Source organism: Rattus norvegicus, chromosome 12 (assembly GCF_036323735.1).
Source record: "Rattus norvegicus strain BN/NHsdMcwi chromosome 12, GRCr8, whole genome shotgun sequence".
Lineage (NCBI taxonomy): Eukaryota > Metazoa > Chordata > Mammalia > Rodentia > Muridae > Rattus > Rattus norvegicus.
The window spans coordinates 39928686-39949352 of NC_086030.1; the positions used below are offsets into that span (position 1 = coordinate 39928686).

Genomic DNA, 20667 nt, shown 5'->3' on the forward strand with positions numbered 1-20667 from the left:
TCCAGAGTTCTCCTTGCCCGCTGTGTCCCAGGGATCAAGCTCAGGCCATCAGACTTGATGGTAGTGCCTCTGCCTTCTGAACCGTTTTTCTGGCTCCCTGTCTCTACTGTTTTCCCCCAAGGCCTAATCATGCATCTGTGACTTTACTTATTTTGGACTGGACTCAGTAGAAGCGCTCGGCAAGCACAGCCTACATCTCCTGGTAATCTGTTCCTGGCAGTTTTCCTTGGCTTCCTTCATTCTCTTGGCCAAACGTTTACTCTGCAGCTCCTCCTTTTCCTTACTGCGTTGTTCTTCAGGGCAATAGGTCTATGCTGTGGGACCCGTGTAATAAGATGCTTGATCTCGGGGGCGTTGCTCCTGGCCTCTCATCTTCTTTATATAAGGGCGTCTGATGACACTTAGTGGAGATGATCTCCTTTGGAGAGATTAAAAAGCTTCTGGATTCTGCTTGCTCTTTTGGGCTCCAACTGCTAGGAAACAGTAGTATCTGTCCGTCCAGGAAGATCCTCCTCCCTGTCTTCGGTTTTACGGTAGCCAAGCTGAGAACACTTAGCTTGGCTCCCACAATGCATCTGCAAACAGATTCATGCTTCCTCTCTCTAGTTCTCCTTGGTCCATAACAAAAACCTCCCCTCACTGAACAGCAGGAGCACTCACCCCTGGGTCAGGACAGCTTGCTTTGTGGGAAAACTGTCACCCCCACCCCGCAACCCCCACCCCCACCATTGCTTTGGACCACAAGGCCTTCCACTCTGGCGGCGACTTCCTGGCTACGCCCATGTGAAACTTGGGTAGCTTCTCCCCTTGTAGATTAGTGACCAATTTCTAGATGTACGCTAAGCGTTTTCCCTCTGTGGCTTTACTGGAAAGTTGAAGTGCTGTTTGAGGTTTTTTCCTCCTCAAGAGATTGAGCTGGTGGCATTTTGCTTGGGATCCTTGTTCGATAAAAGCATCAGGTACCTAAAAGGTGGTGAGCCGCCTGGCTGATGTGGAAGGGCTGTCACCTCAGACCACGCTCTCTCTCCTGCATGAAGTTTCTGTCACATCAGTGAGTTTCTGACAGCAGTGTCTGGGAAGGAGATGTTAGCTTCATCTTGACGCAGCCGATGGCCTAGGAGATGTCCAGCCCACCCCAGCCCATCCTGCCCCAGCTCACCCCCAGACCTGATTTCTCTATGCAGCCCTGGCTGTCCTGGAATTCACTCTGTAGCCGAGGCTAGTCTTGAACTCACAAAGACTCGCCCACTTGCCTCTTCTGGGATTAAAGGCTTGGCCACCACAGCCTAGTGACCTCCCTGTTTTTGAAACAGATTTATACCATGTTGCCAGGCCAGTCTCAAAATCCCCAGCTCAAGCCATACTCCTGCCTCAGGCTCGGCAGCGGGTGGGGCTATAGTCCCTTAACTCTGAATGTCAAGAACTCCAGACTGCACACGTGACAGCACTACGTATACAACAGAGGCTGCCAAGGCTCCCGAGGAGGAAAGACAGAAGCAGAGCTACAGTTTGTAAGAACGGTCCTCGGAGCAGGTGCAAAGAATGGTCTGGCGGCAGAAGAAAGGGAGGGCTGAGTAGGAAAGGTAAGACCTGGGGCTAGAACAGGCAATTGCTGAAATAACTAGAAAGGGACTCCTGTTTCTGAGACAGGGTCTCTCTGTAGTCCCCATTGTCCTAGCACTTGCTATGTCAGCCAGGGCCAACAGGCGCCATTGCACGAGTGTCTGCAGGAAACCAGGAACTGAGCTGGATGGGACCTGACACCACAGTGGTGGGTGAGAGGCTAAGGGAAGAGTAAGGAATTGCAGGGTATGTGCTCAAAGTGATTTGACTTTAGAATGAGAATCCTGGCAAACAGCCAACCCGTTTTACATCTTGTGTACTGTCTTACATCAGACAACAAGTGACTGAGATCCAGGAAGACCCATGTGCCCAGCCTATGATCAGCAGGTTAGTAAACTGGCCCTTCCTGCCACCTGAGGTAGCTGCAGAAGCTGCCGTTAATTCCCTGTAGCTATCTTATGTCTCCAGGAGTAATGTTACAGGAACACTGCATACATACAGTAGCTCAAACCCAATTACAACTCTTATTAGATTAAGATAGCGGTTACGGATCCGAAGGGCTGAGCAAAAGCCTGAGAGGAGACCAAAGAGCACGAAGCCCTCTAGTTCTACCAATATGTCCTGAGTAGAAAATGATCAACTACAAACTACTTACGCCATTAGACTTGTGTTTTGGCCTTTGAGACAAGGTCTCTCTGTCACCTGAGGCTGTCCTTGAACCAGAAGCAATTCTCCTTTCTGGCCTGACCTCCTGAATGCCAGAGATTACAGGCAGGAGCCATTTATAAGATGCAGATCTTAGGATGAAGTGTTTTAAAAAACACAGTGTTAAGTTTTTCATGCACTGATTTCCTAAGCAAAGAAATGCAAATGAATCAAAGCCAGCTCCCTTTACCTGACAGTGTCCGCTGCCAACACTGTTTTCCCTGGAGCCCCTCCTGCCCTCATGGCTTTCTTTCTCACCTTTCCTTAACAAATTATTCTTCGTTCTGTTCTAATTACTTTTTTTAAAAAGATTTATTTATACGTGTACACTGTAGCTGTCTTCAGACACACCAGAAGAGGGCACCAGATCCCATGACAGATGGTTGTGAGCCACCATGTGGTTGCTGGGAATTGAACTCAGGACCTCTGGAAGAGCAGTCGGTGCTTTTAACCACTGAGCCATCGCTCCAGCCCCTCTAATTACTTTATAAATAGAATTCTAAGTAACGATTTCTCATTTTTAAAATTAGAATCCTTTTACCTTTACCAGTTACAACCATACAAAAATGGCGCTGCAGGGCTGGGCTGGAGTCTGCGCAGTGAAGCTTCAGCACGCCTCTGCCCTGGGCTCAATCCTCCAGATGACGCTTTGCACTAACTTCCCGTGATAGTTTTGTTCCACTGGGCAAAAGCCCATGGAACATATGTTTGGTCAATAAACTCAAACTATGGATGGCACCTTAAAACTCTATCTCCCCAGCTGCCCGCTGTGACCCTGCAGGAAGCAGAGGGACCCGGGAAGCCTCTCAACTAAGCTGCCATTAGCACAGATGCCTCCAATGGCCCACTACACTCCCAGCCACAGCGGGTCCATGCTGAGACTGCTTTTCTTTTAAGGGGTGTATGTGTGTGTGTGTGTGTGTGTGTGTGTGTGTGTGTGTGTGTGTGTGTGTGTGTGTGTACAATGCTACATGTGTACAGGTCCTGAAAAGTGCAGAAGAGGGTGTAGGTTTCCTTGGAGCTAGAGTTATAGGTGGTGGTGAGAAACTCAACTTGGTGCTGGGAACCAAACACGGGCCCTCTTGCAAGAGTGACGCTCGATCTTAACGGCAGAGCTGTCTCTCCAGCCTCTTCTGTATCCCCTCTCACACACACCTCCCAGACTGACCTTCGATTATTCATAAGATCACTCTGGACAATGACACCTAGAGAACACTGCATTCCACTTCTAATATAAACACCAGTGAAGGACACATGGCAGGTCACCTTTTATTACAACATATTTAAAACACAGATGGTGGCAAAACTGCAAATAGTCTGTAGCATCACCCAAGGGAGCGTGTCTCATCGACACGGGAGCCTTAGGCTCCAGCAAAGCAAGCTGCTTCTCAGGGGTTGGTTTTCTGTCAGAAAAACACCTCTCATGTGGCTTGGATGGGAGTATCTGCTGTGAAGGGAAACTCCAGAACAAAAACCTATGACTCAAACTGGAGCTAAGAGTAACAGACGAGCCACTCACAGGCAGGGCATAGCTACTGAGACAACGCTTAGCTGTTTCTCCACCCCTGTAGAGATGGAGTCTCTCAGCCAAGCCAGGGCTCCCCTACAACCCTAGCATCACAACAGGAAGACCAGGATCAGATGAAAATGAGATAAGCACCCAGCTGACTCTGTATCAATAGGAACAGGTCATATTTACACCAACATTTCTGAAGCTTCAACTACTGGGACATCGGGGAACACTCCCCTGTGACTCAGGACTGAGAAATGTGTCTGCAAAGGAATGAAAGGGGCAAGGTTACTGAAGAGTACACTCGCCCACCACGCTGCTGCACAGTCCTCAGTCCTCTGGAGGAGAAATCACAGGGGCCGCAATGTTCCACTGGCCTTAACAGGCCAGGAATTCCCTCTGCACAAAGCTTCCTCAAAGCAACCACTCTGCATCAAGCACAGAGACCTGCGCCTTTCCACTCCAGAGACTGAGTTTCCATCAAACTCTAGATCTCTAAGGAGAACAGCTAAGATCAGGCTCAAGGACAGAGGGGAAGAAAGGGTCCACCCTGTAGAAACCCAGACTCTGTCAAAGAAATGGACGCCCAGGACAATAGTCAAGAGACCCAAGCAGGGGGTTGGGGATTTAGCTCAGTGGTAGAGTGCTTGCCTAGGAAGCGCAAGGCCTTGGGTTCGGTCCCCAGCTCCGAAGAAAAAAAAAAAAAAGAACCAGAATGAGAGCAAAACAAAAACAGCCACTTATTCCTTAGCTCAATAAGCAAGAAGACTACTCAGTAATCAAGCTAAAAGAGTGTACACACAGACACACACACCCCCCTACACACACACTACACACACACACAGGCACAACACATACACAGGCACACCACACACACATACCACACACACACACACACACACACCCCACACATACATACACACATACACACACAGGCACACCACACACACATAACACACACACACACCCCACACACACACACGCCCAACCCATCTTCGTTGTCTTGATCAGTTGCCTTGTCTTTAAAAGCAGTAAGAAGCCCTGGAATAAGGGAGGGTAAGGAAGCAAGAGCGTGAAGAGAAACTTGAAATAACGTGTGTGTGTGTGTGTGTGTGTGTGTGTGTGTGTGTGTGTGTGTAAGGGCTTGAGATTGATGTAGCGTGCCTTCCTCTGAACTCTCCGCCTTAGTTCTTGACACAGGGTGTCATGTTTGCTCTCTAACTTTAGCTCCCCATAACCAACAACTCAAGCTTCTGACAACAACTGACTTCTCTGGCCTCAGAGAGCACCTGTACTCTCTCATGCACTCTCTCTCTCCTCACCCACTCTGCTATACACATACACACAGACACACAGACACAGACACACACACATACACACACACACACACACACACACACACACACACACACACACACACACACCCCAAAATAAAAAAACAAATCTTCAAAGAAAAAAGAAAAAGCAACTGGGTGCAGTGGTGCACACCTTTAATCCCAGTACTTGCTAGACAGAGATAGGTGGGTCTCTGTGACCAGACCTGGATGGAGGCCAGCCTGGTCTACACAGTAAGTTCCAGGATAGCCAGAGTTACAGAGTAAAGCCTCCTATCTTTTTATTTGTTTGTTTGTTTGTTTGTTTGTTTTAAAGGCAAACACTGTGGAATCATCTACTCTAGCTCAACTGCCAACTGCCATTTGGGAAACTGGCTGGTAACTTACAGATTTAATATGAATCTCTGGCCAGTCAGATTCCCTCTGGACACTACAGAGTGGCAGGCTGTCTCTCTGAAGCCACTTCATTCCTTTCTGGCCTCCAACACCATCTTCCCCAAATGTCGAGTCTTGTTAGCTATGCTCTCTGGTCTGGGAGACGCAGCCAACAGATCACCACCTGGGAGGAGAGGTCTCTGCCTGGACCATGCCTATGGCCAGTGCTGGAACTGAGTGTGCAGAGTTGAAGGCCTCTGCAGGAGCTGTCCATTGGGTACTTCTCTGTGTGGCATTTGTTGGTCTACACTGGCCCCTTAGGATGAGAGAAGGGTTGTTCTTCTCTTTTTAATTGATAAGATTAGATCTAGGGCTGGAGAGATGGCTCAGCAGTTAAGAGCACTGACTGCTCTTCCAGAGGTCCTGAGTTCAAATCCCAGCAACCACATGGTGGCTCACAACCATCTGTAATGAGATCTGATGCCCTCTTCTGGTGTGTCTGAAGAGAGCAACAGTGTCCTCACATATATAAAATAAATAAATCTTAAAAAAAAATAAATAAAAATTAGATCTAGACCATTGGCCCTAAGGGTTAACCTAATATTTCTAACAATTGAGTGCACCCTTCCCTCCTTTCTACCCCTTCCACCAAAGTCTGACAGTCTGGCCCTAAATTCCTAAGCTCATTCAATCTTCCTGCCTCACCTCTCCAATATAATAAATGGAAAACGGTATACCTCAAAAAGACTATGTATGTTTAACCTGATCCTGGTATTGCCGCTTTTTTCACCCCTCTGTAAAGTAAACAGCAACCCGAGAGAGGCTGGGTGCCCCGGTCAGGCCTTGTAGTGCTCCCCTCAAAGACCCGTCCTCTGGGCTGGAGACATGGATCAGCAGTTAAGAGCACTGGCTGTGGTTGGGGATTTAGCTCAGTGGTAGAGCGCTTGCCTAGGAAGCGCAAGGCCCTGGGTTCGGTCCCCAGCTCCGGGGGGAAAAAAAAAAAAAAAGAAAAAAGAAAAAAGAAAAAAAAAAGAGCACTGGCTGCTCTTCCAGAGGTCCTAAGTTCAATTCCCATTAACCACATGGTAGCTCACAGCCACCTGTAATCAGATCTAGTGCCCTCTTCTAGCCCGTGGGCATATATGCAGGCAGAATACTGTATACATAATAAATAAATAAATCTTTACCAAGGAAAAAAAGAAAATGCTTCCACAGAAGTCAAACATGCAGTGGTGCTCAGGGAGCAGAGGCAGGCAGATCTCTGAGTTTGAGGCTAACCTGGTCTACAGAGTGAGTTCCAGGACAGCCAGGGATACACAGAGAAACCCTATCTAAAAAAAGAAAAGAAAAAAGAAAAAGAAAGAAAAGAGAAGACCTCCATAAGATCTAGTCATAGGGCATTTTTGAAAATGAGTGATTGATATGGGAGGGTTGCAGGCAGCTATTGTAGGTGGAGCCATCCCTGGGCTGGTGGTCTTGGATGGTATAAGAAAGCAGGCTGGGGTTGGGGATTTAGCTCAGTGGTAGAGCACTTGCCTAGGAAGCGCAAGGCCCTGGGTTCGGTCCCCAGCTCCGAAAAAAAGAAAAGAAAAAAGAAAAGAAAAGAAAAGAAAAGAAAAGAAAAGAAAAGAAAAGAAAAGCAGGCTGAGCAAGCCATGGGGATCAAGTCAGTAAGCAGCACCCCTCCATGGCCTCTGCCTCAGCCTCTGCCTCCAGGTTCCTGCCCTGCCTGAGTTCCTGTCCTGACTCCCTTCAGTGAAGAACAGTGGGGAAGTGTAAGCCGAATAAACCCTTTCCTCCCCAAGTGGTTTTGGCCAGGGTGTTTATCACAGCCATAGTAACCCAATTAAGACACCATCTCACAGATCTAGGTCAGTTTATTAATTCACTGTGTGTGTTGTGTGCATGTGTGGGTGAGAATGCCACAGCTCCATGGAGGCCAGAGGACAAGGCGTGGGACTCAGTGCTCCCCTTCCACCTCTATGTGAAGTCCGAGGATAGGACTCAGGCTGTCAGGCTTGGCAGCAAGCTCCCTGCTTGCTGAGCCCCGGCAAATTTATTTTTATCCTTTATGTCCTATACTTTCAAGATTTTTAATAAGAATACCAATACATTTTGATAACAAAAATGATGTGGACCCAGTTAAAGTGCATCCAGCACTTATCCTCAACACTGGAGCCATTCAGCACAGTTATTGGCATCCACTACCTGCAAGGCACTGCTGCAAAAGACAGCCACAGGGATCACTGCTGCAAAAGACAGCCACAGGGATTCAGACTTCTAAGCGTTCCTGCCCATGGGACGCATGGTGAGGCAATTACAGTTACGGTGGAGAGCAAAGAGGTTTAGGATAAGTTACTATGATACGACAAAGTAGACATAAACCAGTACAACATTATAAGGTAATATAAACGGTAACTCCGCCAGCAGGAGGCAGCACTAGAGGCGCACGGAGTGAGTGGAAGTAGGAAGAGCTAAGGCTAACCTGGGCTACGTGAGTCCCTGTCTGTCCCTTTTTGAAGGAAACATAAAAAGCAAAACTAAAAACTAAATCCTAAACAGATTGAGTATCCACAGGAAGGGATGGGAAAGTGTCAGAACGGTGAGCGGGAAGGAGGATGACGCCTTCCTGCCATTTTCACCAAGAAGGATAAAGTACAAGTTAGGAAGGCTCAGGGAGGAGTCCCATGTGGAGAAACCTGGCCTCGGGTGAATACCTCCTGAACCCAGGCCAAGAACCTCACACCATTAGCAGTCCCAACAGTGCAGCGCGGGAGCCAGGGCACTCAGGAGATCCCCTGGAGGGAAAGGCAGACCAACCACCACCAAAGTCAACACTGGGCTCCTATTTGCCTCAGTCAAGGGCTTTGTCTTACTATTGGCTTAGGGAGAGCTGATACCTGCGAGGTATCCTGACTCAGCAAAAACCGCCTCCAGGAGAGAAGTACCACCAGTCTCCCTTACGCAGCAGTGCACTGGACCAGGGTCTGCTCTGAGGCAGATCTGGGCGACTCCAGCTAAGTCTTAGACTAAGACTAGTGTCTGCTTCACGAATGTGTGAGAGGCTCATACCATGACCCTCTGAGGACAGCAGTGTAACTCCACTCACCTGTGAGAGTGCAGGTGCACGGAAGCCTGTGTACAGGTCACAGTGTGCTGCCCACAACTGGCTGTGAGAAAAGCCAGCTGCTGCGAACCATGGTGCACACCAGTAATCCGAGCACTTGAGGGGAAAGAGGAAGAAGGACCATGCGCTCAAGGTCATTCTTGGCTTCATAGAGTTCAAGATCAGCCTGGAATATGATCTTATCTCAAGCAAGCAAGCAAGCAAGCAAGCAAGCAAGCAAGCAAGCAAGCAAACACACACACACACACACACACACACACACACACACACACAAATCACAGAGGTAGGGAATGGATGAAGCTCAGAGGTAGATCACCGTGAAGCATGCCAAGGCTTGGGCCCACACCACAGACAAAATAAAAGGTTTTTAAAAAGGAGCAGACAGGGGTTGGGGATTTAGCTCAGCGGTAGGGCGCTTGCCTAGCAAGCGCAAGGCCCTGGGTTCGGTCCCCAGCTCCGAAGGAAAAAAAAAAAAAGGAGCAGACAGAACTCTTCCAGAGAACCAGATTTGATCTACAGCCTCCACATGGGGCTCACAGCTCTAAATCCAGCCCCCGAGGATCTTCGGGCCTCAAGGGCAGCAGATACAGGCGTACACACAGGAAATATCCACGTACATAAATTAGGAATAAAGATTTTTTTTTTTTTTAAGGAGCAGTACAGAGGCTGTGCAGTCTACAGCGAGCAGGGGAGTGCTTGGGGCTTCTCTGATTCCCAGTCAGAAGTCGCCAGCTCTCCAGACACTGGTCTGTGGTCACAACCAAAAGACAATGTCCACTTACAGATAATGTATAAAAGATGAGTGAGAGGATCTTTTCGGGTCTCCAGTCAACTCCCCAAGCCTGTCATTCAATAGCTCATTAAATATTCAACAGTGACATTTGCAAGTACTAAGGAAGAAGCATTTATTTGTCTGCAAAAAACACACAAAGGAACAGAAAGATGCACCTGCACTCTGAAGCAACGTCATTTAACAAGCATCTCTGGCACACGCTGCCTGCTGGAGGGCCTGCTTTAAGTGGGAATTCTAGACAATGAGCACTCTACAAAGGGCTACCCATTTTCTTCAGTCACTGTGATAACCTCACTGGCTGCCAACGTCTTCTCACCCCTTGTCTGGCCAGCACCTGGCCCAGCAGCTCCCAAGCCCTCACTACAGGCTGAGATGTCCCTCCGAGCCCTGGCCCTCAAGGTCTGCAAAGCACAGATGACTCTCATAGGTGTTACTGTCCCAGCACTCAGCAAGCCACAAGCCCAGAGATTCTGCCTCCAAAAGCCACTAAGCAATCCTTCCTTTCACCCCCAAACTTGGTCAGTCCTCTTGCTGGTCCCAGCCTGTCACAAGTAGCCCTTTAGTCTGCACTTCCAGGGTAGAAATCCTGAGAATCTGCTGGGTGCAAACCCAGTTCCCAACCCTTCCTCCCTCCCGTGTCCTGTGTCACTAAGTTCTACTGACCCTGTCTGCACTGCCTAGAGCCCAGCTCCTTTCAACTGCCCTGGACGCAGTCCCGTGGAGCTCAGCTCTTCAGCGGCTGCTGTTTTATTCCAAAGCATCTGTCTGTCCACTGTTAGCTCACCGCCATGTCCGCATGCCCCTTCCGTGTATACGCCGCCCTTGCTTGCTCGTACATGAGAAAAGTATTCTTTTTTTTTTTTTATCATCTTTTTTTTTTCCTTTTTTTCTTTTTTTTCGGAGCTGGGGACCGAACCCAGGGCCCTTGCAAGTGCTCTACCACTGAGCTAGATCCTCAACCCCGGAAAAGTATTCTTTAGGACACAAGGCACTAATAATGCTGCTTGCCTCTGGAGAGAGGGGCTTCCAAGAGGAGGCAGGAAGAGGGGCTGACTCTGGCTCCAAATCATGCTGCCTGGATAAGGAGTCCGTTTGGAAACTCCTGAGAAGGCGAGAGGTGAGCGCGCCCGGCCATCTGTCTCACACACAGCTTTACATTTACTGCACGAACTAGTCTGAGGTGAAGGCTCCGTTTACAGCTCCCTTTCTCTTGGCCTTGTCACAGGGCCATGTGCGTATTTTCAGAGAAGTGTCAACAAAGCCTCAAGAGAGTAAAAACTTTTTGGTGACTTAGCTAAAATGTTGAAAAGCTTTTTTTACAATGATCAGTTTTGAATCTGAAGTCACACAGTACCTCGTGAAGAAAGACTCAGGACCCTGAAGGACATCCCCCATGAGATCTCATTTCACAGGAAAACTCGGAGACCTATTCCCCACTAGTGGCCAAAGCTCAGGTCCAGCTCTCAGGGAACAGCCTGAGCCTGACCTGGCCGGGAGCTGCTGTCCAACACTGAAGTGAGAATACAAGCGCTTTTGTTTGCCTCATTCTGTGCAGCCAACCTTTGGGAGCTCTGATTCTGAGAAGCCAGAAAACAAAATCGTGCTAGGTGATGGTAGTCTTGAAAGGTCAAAACAGGCGGTCAATAAAACAGTCTGCACATCCCTGGACCTGCCACAGCACATTTGTAGGAAGTCATTTTGTGGACCCTGGCAGAACGGCAGTCTCTTAGTGGTCTGTGATTCACACCAAGAGCAGATATAAACTGTGGACAGCCTGCTAAGTACACACGTGTTAAATGTGACACTCCAGGGGCTGACATGAGCTTACTGGAGAAACTGATCCACAGCGTCTGGATCAGCATCAAGCTTGAAACCTTTCTGGAGAGTTCTGGGGTGCTATGTGCAACAGGGCCTTGTGCAGAGTTCCTCAGTCAGCCCTAAGGAGCTATTCCAAGGGAAGAGAGGCTCGCCTCACCGTGACTTTAGGCAGGGAACTGAGTACAGCCTAATAATAAACGTAGAGGGCCAACTGCAGGAGATGTGATGAACTCTGCTCGTCAGTAGAGACACATCCACACTAAGACATGCAGTGTGGAATATAAGCCAGCACACTGCTCGATAGTGTGCAAAGTCCAGTGCTGATTACAGCCAAGGTATGTGCCACAGGAGTCTTAAACACGACCCGTTATGGGCAGGTGCTCTTTTATAAGCACAAAGCTGAGCACTAGAAAACGCAATGGAGTCCTAGGTTCAAGTCTCACTTCAACATTAAGTGCACCAAACCTGCCCACTCCTAAACTTTACAGATGAAGAAACACAGCAGGTGACAGGTCGGGTGCAGCTGTGTCTGGAGCCACACAGTTTTCAAGAGCCACAGAACTGTTCTGCCGTCTATAGTGCTCATGTTAGGGGAGGCGGCTGACTCCTGGAGTCAAGTATGCAACATGGCTTAGAGGAAAGAAAGGGAGGTCTTCCCTCCTTCCACAGAGGACCTGTCTGCTCTTCCAGTCCACCCCCCAGTCGCCACTTGGTATCTTATCGAAGCACCTGGCCCCTCTTTTCTTCCCTAACGATCTAAAACTAAACTGAAAGAGCTGTGCCAAAGGCCAGTTCAAGTCCTAATGACCAGTGACTGCCTGTTAGCAGCGCCACCCTCTGTGGCCTTTGCTGGGGCTCTGGCCTTAGGGTTGATTTTATGAACTTTTAGCAACAGCAAGAACACGAAGCTCGCATTATGAACTTTTAGCAACAGCAAGAACACGAAGCTCGCATTCGTAAGTGTTCCTAACAGCAGCCGTGCACTAGAGGCCAAACTCCGATTCTCAAAGGGATGGGAGTTAACACGTATTTTGAGAGATAAACTCACAGGCATATTATTTTCTTTTTTTGTTTGTTTGGTTTTTTTTGTTTTTTTTCGGAGCTGGGGACCGAACCCAGGGCCTTGTGCTTCCTAGGCAAGGGCTCTACCACTGAGCTAAATCCCCAACCCAGGCATATTATTTTCAATGGGCTAAATAAAGTATAATTTCTTTAGAAATAAGATTCGAAAAATACAAAACATTTTCCTGAGAAGTCTGAGGGCCTAGGCAGAGCCATAGAAAAGACACGGGGAACTAAATAAAGGAAGTTGAAATTTAGCCTCCAGTTGACGTGTGTTTGATCTGCCAGAGGACGTGGTTGTAAGTCACATTCTGACCTGGTGTAGTGTTCCTGGAGCCACACACCAGCACCAAGTCCACCTGGATGCTGCTGCAGCCATTCAGCTTACATGCCGCCTGTCCAGTTTAGTGATACCTCAGCACCCCAAATCCCTCCCCAGCCGGAGCCCATCTGCACCCTACCTTCCCCAGAGATTGAACAAGTCTTTTATCTAAAGTATAAGCACTGTGCTTCTAAAATCCAATGGCTTACTCTACAGAAAGATCCACCCAGAGCCCTCTAGAGATTATTAACGCCTTGAGGGAAAAGCTGAAAGTCAGGACAATGTCAAATTGAGCACAAAGTCTCCAAATTACGATCTGGTGGCCAGGAAAGGTTGCTGAGGGCAATGGGTGAAAGTGAAGGTGTCTCATCAGCACCCCACAGTCTAACTCAGCCCACACAGCACACAGCAGGGCGGGGAGCTGCAGAGCTCAACAGCACACACCCTCCCCACCAGCCCTGTCAACGGCCAACGGGATCTGAAAGCCACACAGCAGCTAGTCAGTCCTCAGCAGCCCTGTCCGTGAATCCAGACTTCTCCCCTTCCTCAATAGTGCATCTTTTCTTATTTTCTTCTTCCTTTTGTCTTTTCTCTTGTTGAGGTAGGGTCTCACTATGTAGCCCTGGCTATCCTGAAACTCACTATGTAGCCTAGGCTGGCCTCAGACTAACAGAGGTAGGCCTGCCTCTACCTCTCGAGTGCTGGGATTAGAGGACTATATTACTAAGCCTGGTAACGCTGAAAACACATATATCTATTATGTGACATCAGGCAAATTTAAGGAACTGATTAATCTCAGAACTTACATATTTAATTACTGCAAATTAAAAGTTAATTTACTATACCAATTTACCAGATGTCCAAGTAATTCCACTCCCAGTTTTACACTTGAAAAGGTTAAAATTACATGTGCATAGCTGAGTGTGGTGGCATGTGCCTACAATCCCAGCATTTAAAGGAGAACTGCTGAGAGTTCAAAGCCAGCCTATGTAGTGAATGCCCATACACACTCCAAAATAATATACACTCCTATGCACACGAAAGCTTATATACAAATATGCCAAACATTACTCACAGTAAGATGTGAAAATACAGACTGATACCAATGGATGAGCATATCAACAGAATGCAGTATATGCCCCTGAAACAGAATATTATGTGGCCATGATAAAGGATGAAGCATTGACACTCTCCAACCTCAACTTCGAAAACAGGTAAAGCTAAAGAAAACAGCATGGAAGACTACATATTCTAGGATTCCAATTACACACACTGCCCAGAACAGGGAAACTCAGAGAACCAATGAGCTGCTACCAAGGTTGGGAAACACCCACGAGTGGCGAACAACTACAAGTAGACAGAAGGCTTGGGGTTTTGTTGGTTTTTTTTTTTTTTTTTGGGGGGGGGGGTGGCAGATTCTGGACTCAGGAAAGCTATACAACCTTGTGAATACTGAATATTCATTTTTAAAAGGTGCCGTGTCATCTCATGTGACTTTGCAATTCAGTTTTGGCATCTTTTTTTTTTTTTTTTTTTTTGACCTGTATTGTGTGGCTAATGGTCAGAGGGCATCTTGAGGGAGGCGGTTTTCTCCTTTGGCCACACAGGTCCTGGGGCTCAAACTCAGGTCATTAGGCCTGGTGGCACCTTCACCAGCTGAGCCATGATCCAAGCACTGCAGCTCAGCTTAAAACAACAAAGACTCAAGGTCATCAACAGATAGGCTTGACTTCAAAAAAATCCTCACTACGAGAAGAGGCCAGTGTTCTGACAGGACCTGAGATTCCAGAGAGGGCTTCTTGAAATGCCGGTGTCAGTGCACTGTCCAGGGACGACATATGTAAAAGTGCAGAGCAGACACAAGTGTTTATCAAGACTAGAAATATCAAACTGGACCTACCCTATGTACCCAATGCGGCTCCACATGTCCCTTACCTGAGCCTGATACGTCAACCTTCAGAAGCTGGGCATGGTGCTGCTCGCCTTTAATCTGAAGGCAGAGGCTGGCAGATCTGTTAGGAATCTGAGGCCAGCCTGGTCTACACAGTGAGTTCTAGGTCAGCTTCAGCTGCATATAGTGAGGCTGTCACACAAACAAAACCGGGGCTAGAAAGATCATGATTCCGCAGCCAAGAGCACTAGAGGCCCTTCCAGAGGACCTGGGTTTGACTTCCAGTATTCACATGGCAGTGCACAGCCATTCAGAATCACAGTCCCAGGGAAGCCAGCGTCCATCAAGGACAGTCATGCATGTGGTGCACACACACAGGCAAAACACCCACACACACAAAACAAATATTCTTAAAAATTAAAACACCCACACACACAGAACACCACCACCACCACCACCACCACCACCCACCACAACCACCCCACCACCACCAAAGCGTATTTTTAAGATTGGCAAGACTCACAGAAACACTTCAGAATCTTGGCCCAGTAAAAACTCAAAACCGAAGGCTGAGTAGAGAACTGTTTTATTTTTATGTTTAGGTTCCAAACTAAACCAAGCTTAAACAAACACCCCTCGGCTTTTAAGAGCGGCTTCACAGCTCAGTCTTTAGAGGCCAGAATTTATACTGCACAGCCCATGCCTGCCATTTTCAAATAAGTGGTTTTCTGTAAGCTGTTCAGCATGCAGGAGAGTTCTGTTGCTTTTCAGTTATGAGTCAGAGAGAATAAAGTGGTTACATTATAAACACATCCATATGCCCTCCCTCCCTCCCCCTCTGACTCTTCCTCTCCCTTCACCCCTCCAAGTGTGACAGAGAAAGACCCGTCTGCCGAGAACTAGCAGTGCTTTGGAGTTACCTAAGCATCTGAAGGCCTCTGCCGCTCATCATCAAAACACAGAAGAAATGAACCTCAAGGCTATGAAGTGTTAAGTGCTCAACAGCCTTGTGGTGCTGCTGTGGCTGGGGACATCAGGTGGCCTCAGGGTTCTGTGTACCTAGGCACAGCATGTAAAGTACCAGAGCTCAGGGCTAAGCTACAGGGAAGGAACAAGAGAAGCCGCAGAACTTGTGCCATGCGGGCTTACTCCTGCTGGCCCAACCAAGAGTGAGCCCCTGCCAATTTTCCATGGGATGGGAGTGGTGCTCGGTCTCACCACACCCTCTACAGCCAATTTTTCCTAAAAGAAATCCAATGGGGACAATACAGTGTGAGGTATCAAGGATTCTTCATCATGACTAACAGGACAATTCAGTCCCAATTTTATTCAGCCAGCCATCATCTATCTATGTATCTAACTATGTATGTCTCTAACTATCGACAGATTCTCTGTGTAGCCCTGGCTGTCCTGGAATTCACTGTGTAGACCAGGATGGCCTTCAACTCAGAGACCTGACCCTCTCTGCCTCCCAAGTGATGGAATTAAAGACATGAGCCACTATAACCTGTCAACTTCAATTTTAAAAAAATTAAAATAATAATTTATTGGGCTGGAGAGATGTCTCAGCGGTTAAGAGAATTGACTGTTCTTCCAGAGATCCTGAGTTCAATTCCCAGCACCCACATGGTGGCTCACAACCACCTGTAATGGGATCTGATGTCCTCTTCTGGTGAGTCTGAAGACAATGACAGTGTACTCATATAAATAAAATAAATCTCTAACTAAAAACATTAATTTCGTACTCTAGTTTTCACTCCTACAGTTGAGGAGAAGCCCACAGTGAGTGACCAAACTGTTGAGATACTTAGCGAGAAAGTCTCAACTAAGAGACAAGTTCTCTTTATGCAGACCAAGCTAGCCTTGAACTCACATAGATTACCTTCCCGTGATTCATCAGCTTATAACTCCTATCAGTTCAGCCTGTGATAGATGGTGTCAATAAAGTGGAAGGCACCATCTGGTGAACTGGTTCATGGCTGCCAAGGATCAAATGACGCCAACTTAGAAAGTTGTTTCAGATGACTCCCAGGATGGCTTTCCGGAAGAGCTCCTCCACAACAGGACGGTCCTGGAGAACCTGTTCCTCACTGTTCCCATGCCCACTCCCCCATTTGCAGAGGGGTGTGTGTGTGTGTGTGTGTGTGTGTGTGTGTGTGTGTGTGTGTGCAAGATCTTTATCAAATCTGACTGGCTCCTTCTATAAGCAGCCATGTGTGTGGCTCTTCTGTGGCACTCCTTCCAAGACAAAGAGCTGGGGATCTCCAGGACACTCAAGCAGGTGCCTTCAGTGTCACAGGGGAGGCTACCTGCAAGAGTGCAGGCTAGAGAGTCTGCCAGCCTGCCTCTGTGCTCTCCTCTCCAGAGTGGTCCCTTCCACAGCCAAGGATCCTTCAGCCAGGAAACCAAGGTAATTTAAGATCTGAGTGCTCAATGCTAGATACAAAAGAGAACAAAGGTGTCTGTGGCTGTTCAAGGGACAACAGGAAAATGTGACTGTCTAGCCAGAGCCTCCACATTAAGTCTGACAGCCCACTCCTTTCATCTTCTCCAGATAAGGAAGGGCAGACTCAGAGAATCCACCAAGACCACAAATCACAGAGCTATTAAGTTGCAAAGCTTAACCTCAAACTAGGCATGGTTTCTGATGGAATGCCAGAGCGTGAAATTACCTTTGTGCCTTTTTAGAAGAGGCCTGACCAGTATCTCCCCTATCCTTGTAAACATGCATGGCAGCATGTTAAAGCTCAGCATAGGGACTTCATACACACAGATACAGCAGTCCCCTTCCTCTTGAGGGATACATTCAAGGCCCTACTGGATGCCTTAACCTCAGAGAGTACTGAACCCTCTAAGTACTTTTCCAAATACATATACAGCTATGGTAAAGAATAGTTTATAAATTTATAAAGTATAACTTATAAATTAGGCACACTAATATAGGAATAATATTTGTTAATATTAAAACATATTTCAGGGCTGGAGAGATGGCTTCGTGGTTAAGATCACTGACTGCTCTTCCAGAGGTCCTGAGTTCAATTCCCAGGAAACACATAGTGGCTCACAACCATCTGTAATGGGATCTGATGCCCTCTTCTAGTATGTCTGAAGACAGCTACAGTGTATTCATATAAATAAAGAAAGCTTTTAAAAAAAATTTCAGTAAAAATTAAACAAATTAGTACCCTACATCTTCAGGTGATCTGTTAACAAGATGGCTTCTTGGTGACTGTGGAGGAAGGAGAGTGGACACAACTAATAATGAAAATACCTCACCTGTAGACCTAACACTACTAGGACTCAGGAGACCTAGGCAAGATGGTTTTTTGAAGCCAGGAGTTCATGACCATCCTGGGCAATATAGCAAGAACCTGTCTCAAAACAAAACAGTAACAAGACTTCTGGGTAGATGTGCAAGATTCTGTCTCACTACTCAGAATGGCATACAATTTAAAACCTAAGAGTGATTTACTCCTGGTACTTTTCAATTTAATACTCTCAGACCTCAGGTCTAGAAAGTTCTATCCTGCCAATCAATCAGACCACAGGTTTCTCACAAAAATAAAAACAAACCAGAAAAACTATGCTATGGTCAGCGTTATAACATGAACTTTACCGGCTCCACTGTTTGCATGACTGCAGCTCCTGACACCCCTTTGGTGGTGTTGAGCCTTCAACAAAGGCCTCATGCATGGGTGGCAAGGGAGCAGCCTACATTGGCCTACCCATTGTAGGGTAACCTCAGAAGCAGCACAGATCCTAAGCTCCCTAAGAGAAAGGCTGCTTTGGTGACTTGCAGAAGCAGCTCCTGGCAGCCTCTCAAAAATGACCCTGAGTCTAGACAGACTTCATGGTGAATTTGCATACTTCCAAACCTAGGGAAGCTCTCTCTGAAAGCTTGGTGTCCTAGTGCTGTCTAAATACTAAAAGATTTTTCTCAAAAATGGATAATGGGGTTATTCATCAATAAAAATAAAGGAGGCTGGAGAGACGGCTCAGTGGTTGAGAGCACCCACTGCTCTTCCAGAGGTTCTGAGTTCAAATCCCAGCAAGCACACGGTGGCTCACGACCATCTGTAAGGGGACCTGATGCCTTCTTCTGGTGTGTCTGAAGACAGCTACAGTGTATGCGTATACATTAAATAAATAATATTTAAAAATTTAAAATAAAAGAAAAATGAGAACCACCTTCTCAGTATCATGCTCACAAACACTGCAGGTGACAAAACCAAAACTTACAAGGTTACTCTGGTATCTGATTTTAAAATGTCATGAGCTGGGAGTTACGGCCCACACCTGTATCCTCAGCACTTGGGAGGTGGAAGCAGGAGCTGAAGGTCAGCCTCCCCTGAACAGCAAGCGGGCTACAAAACACTGTTCTCAAGAAAAAAGAAAGAAAACCCACCAAACAATTACTGTCACAAAAACGATTATTTGCTCCAATGCTATATTGTGTCTAAGCGTATGAAGCTTCAAGTAACCAAAAAACTCAGTGTCACTGGAGAAGTGAAACCAAGCGTGTGACATTTGAACCTAGGAGCCAATGACAGTATGTCCTTCAATATCAAAGGAAGAGCTTCAGGATCTGAAAGACCTTTAGTGGCATGCACAAACTCTCCAAGGGCATACACTAGGTAAAGTTTCTGACAGCTTGTGCATTGTTGGGCTTTGGACAGCTCTCTGTCTCCTCTTCCCAAAGGAGTAACTGGGATAGATCTTAGGAAGCACCTGTGGCCTAAAAATCTGTGACCGAGTGAGTCTCAAAGCCTTTTTGGCTGCAGTCTACAAGCAGGTCCAGCCATTCTATTTTGGGTCAAGGAGACCTTCTGCCACCCCAAGTGACCTCAAGTACACAAGTTTCGTTTGGGAGAAAGCACTGCTAGAATTTCTAACCCCATGGCCCTTCCTGAAAAGGATGGAAATCCGGGGACGGTCCAGGCAGCGGGAAGGGAAAAACCCACGACGGGGTTGTGGGCTCCCGCCGGCTGTCTTCGGATCTGCTCCGGATCCCGCAGCTAGGGCCGGGCCGTGGAGTCAGGAGCTCGCCAAGAAGCAGGGATTCCCGGGGCGCGCAGAGGGAGGAGGGAGCGAGGCAAAGCGAGGTTAGCAGCCTGCAGGTGTCGCCGAGCGAGGAGGACGAGGTCGCGTGGGGGCTGTGACTAAGAAGAGTGCGGTTCTGCACCGGGACAGACTGGACACATTCCCAAGGCGGTGGTGACCTTGGGCACATGGCTCCACCGCTCTGCCCCTCAGTTTCCCCATTTCTAAAGTGTGGGGGGGATGGTGAGGCAGAAAACGCGTCTCGGGGTGCTTGGCAGGGCGCTGCGCTCAGCGGAGGAAGCAGGGAAGCCTCGCACTCCGGAGTCCCCAGGAGGCGGACCTGGGGCCGGGGGACTCACCCAGCACGTCGGCCGAGCGGTGGCGGGCCACGAAACACGCGTCGTCCCCGTAGCACGCGCCCTTCTTGAGCAGGCCCTTACGGAAGTCCTTGCCGAAGCCGCAGCCCGCCGTCACCAGCCCGTAGTCGCCGCTGCCGCCGCCTCCGCCGCCGCCCGCCCTGGGGTCGGTCTGCGACAGGCCGCCGAGCACAGCGCGGGCCACCAGCCGCCCGTACGACAAGACCGAGAACATCGCCGCCGCCGCCCCCCCGAGGAGGCGCGGGGCCCAGGGCGCAGGAGGACGCCGAGGCCCGGAGCCGGCTCTCTCCTCAGCCGCAGCAGCGCCGCCCGGGCGTTCCTCAGGGCGGCGCGCACTGGCCACTGCCGCCCCTGCCCGCCGCACGGGGCCTCGCACACGCTCTACCGCACGCACTGGAGCCAGAGCGAGGTCAGAGCCGGCGGCTCCTCCGCCTCAACCAAACTGGGGTCCCGGCTGCAGCCGCAGCCGCCGCCGCCATCTTCCGCTCCACTAGCGTGTTCCGGGCCGCGCCGGCAGCGCCGCCCCCTCTTCAGCACCGCCCCGGCCCCGCCCCTATTCGCGGCTCAAGTCCAAGCCCCGCCCCTTCGGACTCGCAGCCCTATGTAGTCACTGGAATCGAGCGTGCGCAAAGGGTGTGGGCGCAGTTTCTCTTGGAAGTCGTAGTTCAGCAGTTGTAGTCGCTTTGGACTTGGCTACCTGTGATCCAGGAGTTAGATTTCCCAGAGGACTGTAAATTATTGAAAATGACG

The 20667-nt window shown here is 48.6% G+C and overlaps 1 protein-coding gene across 1 annotated transcript in view; it reads right to left on the reverse strand.

Moving 5' to 3' along the window:
* The window catches only part of Pptc7 (protein phosphatase targeting COQ7), a 38374-nt gene extending 17958 nt beyond the window's left edge, over positions 1 to 20416 (reverse strand). Inside the window, 1 exon segment of the mRNA NM_001107141.1 lies at positions 19900 to 20416. Within this exon segment, the coding sequence (NP_001100611.1) occupies positions 19900 to 20131 (232 nt within the window). The 5' untranslated portion in view covers positions 20132 to 20416.
* Between the last annotated feature and the right edge of the window lie 251 nt (positions 20417 to 20667).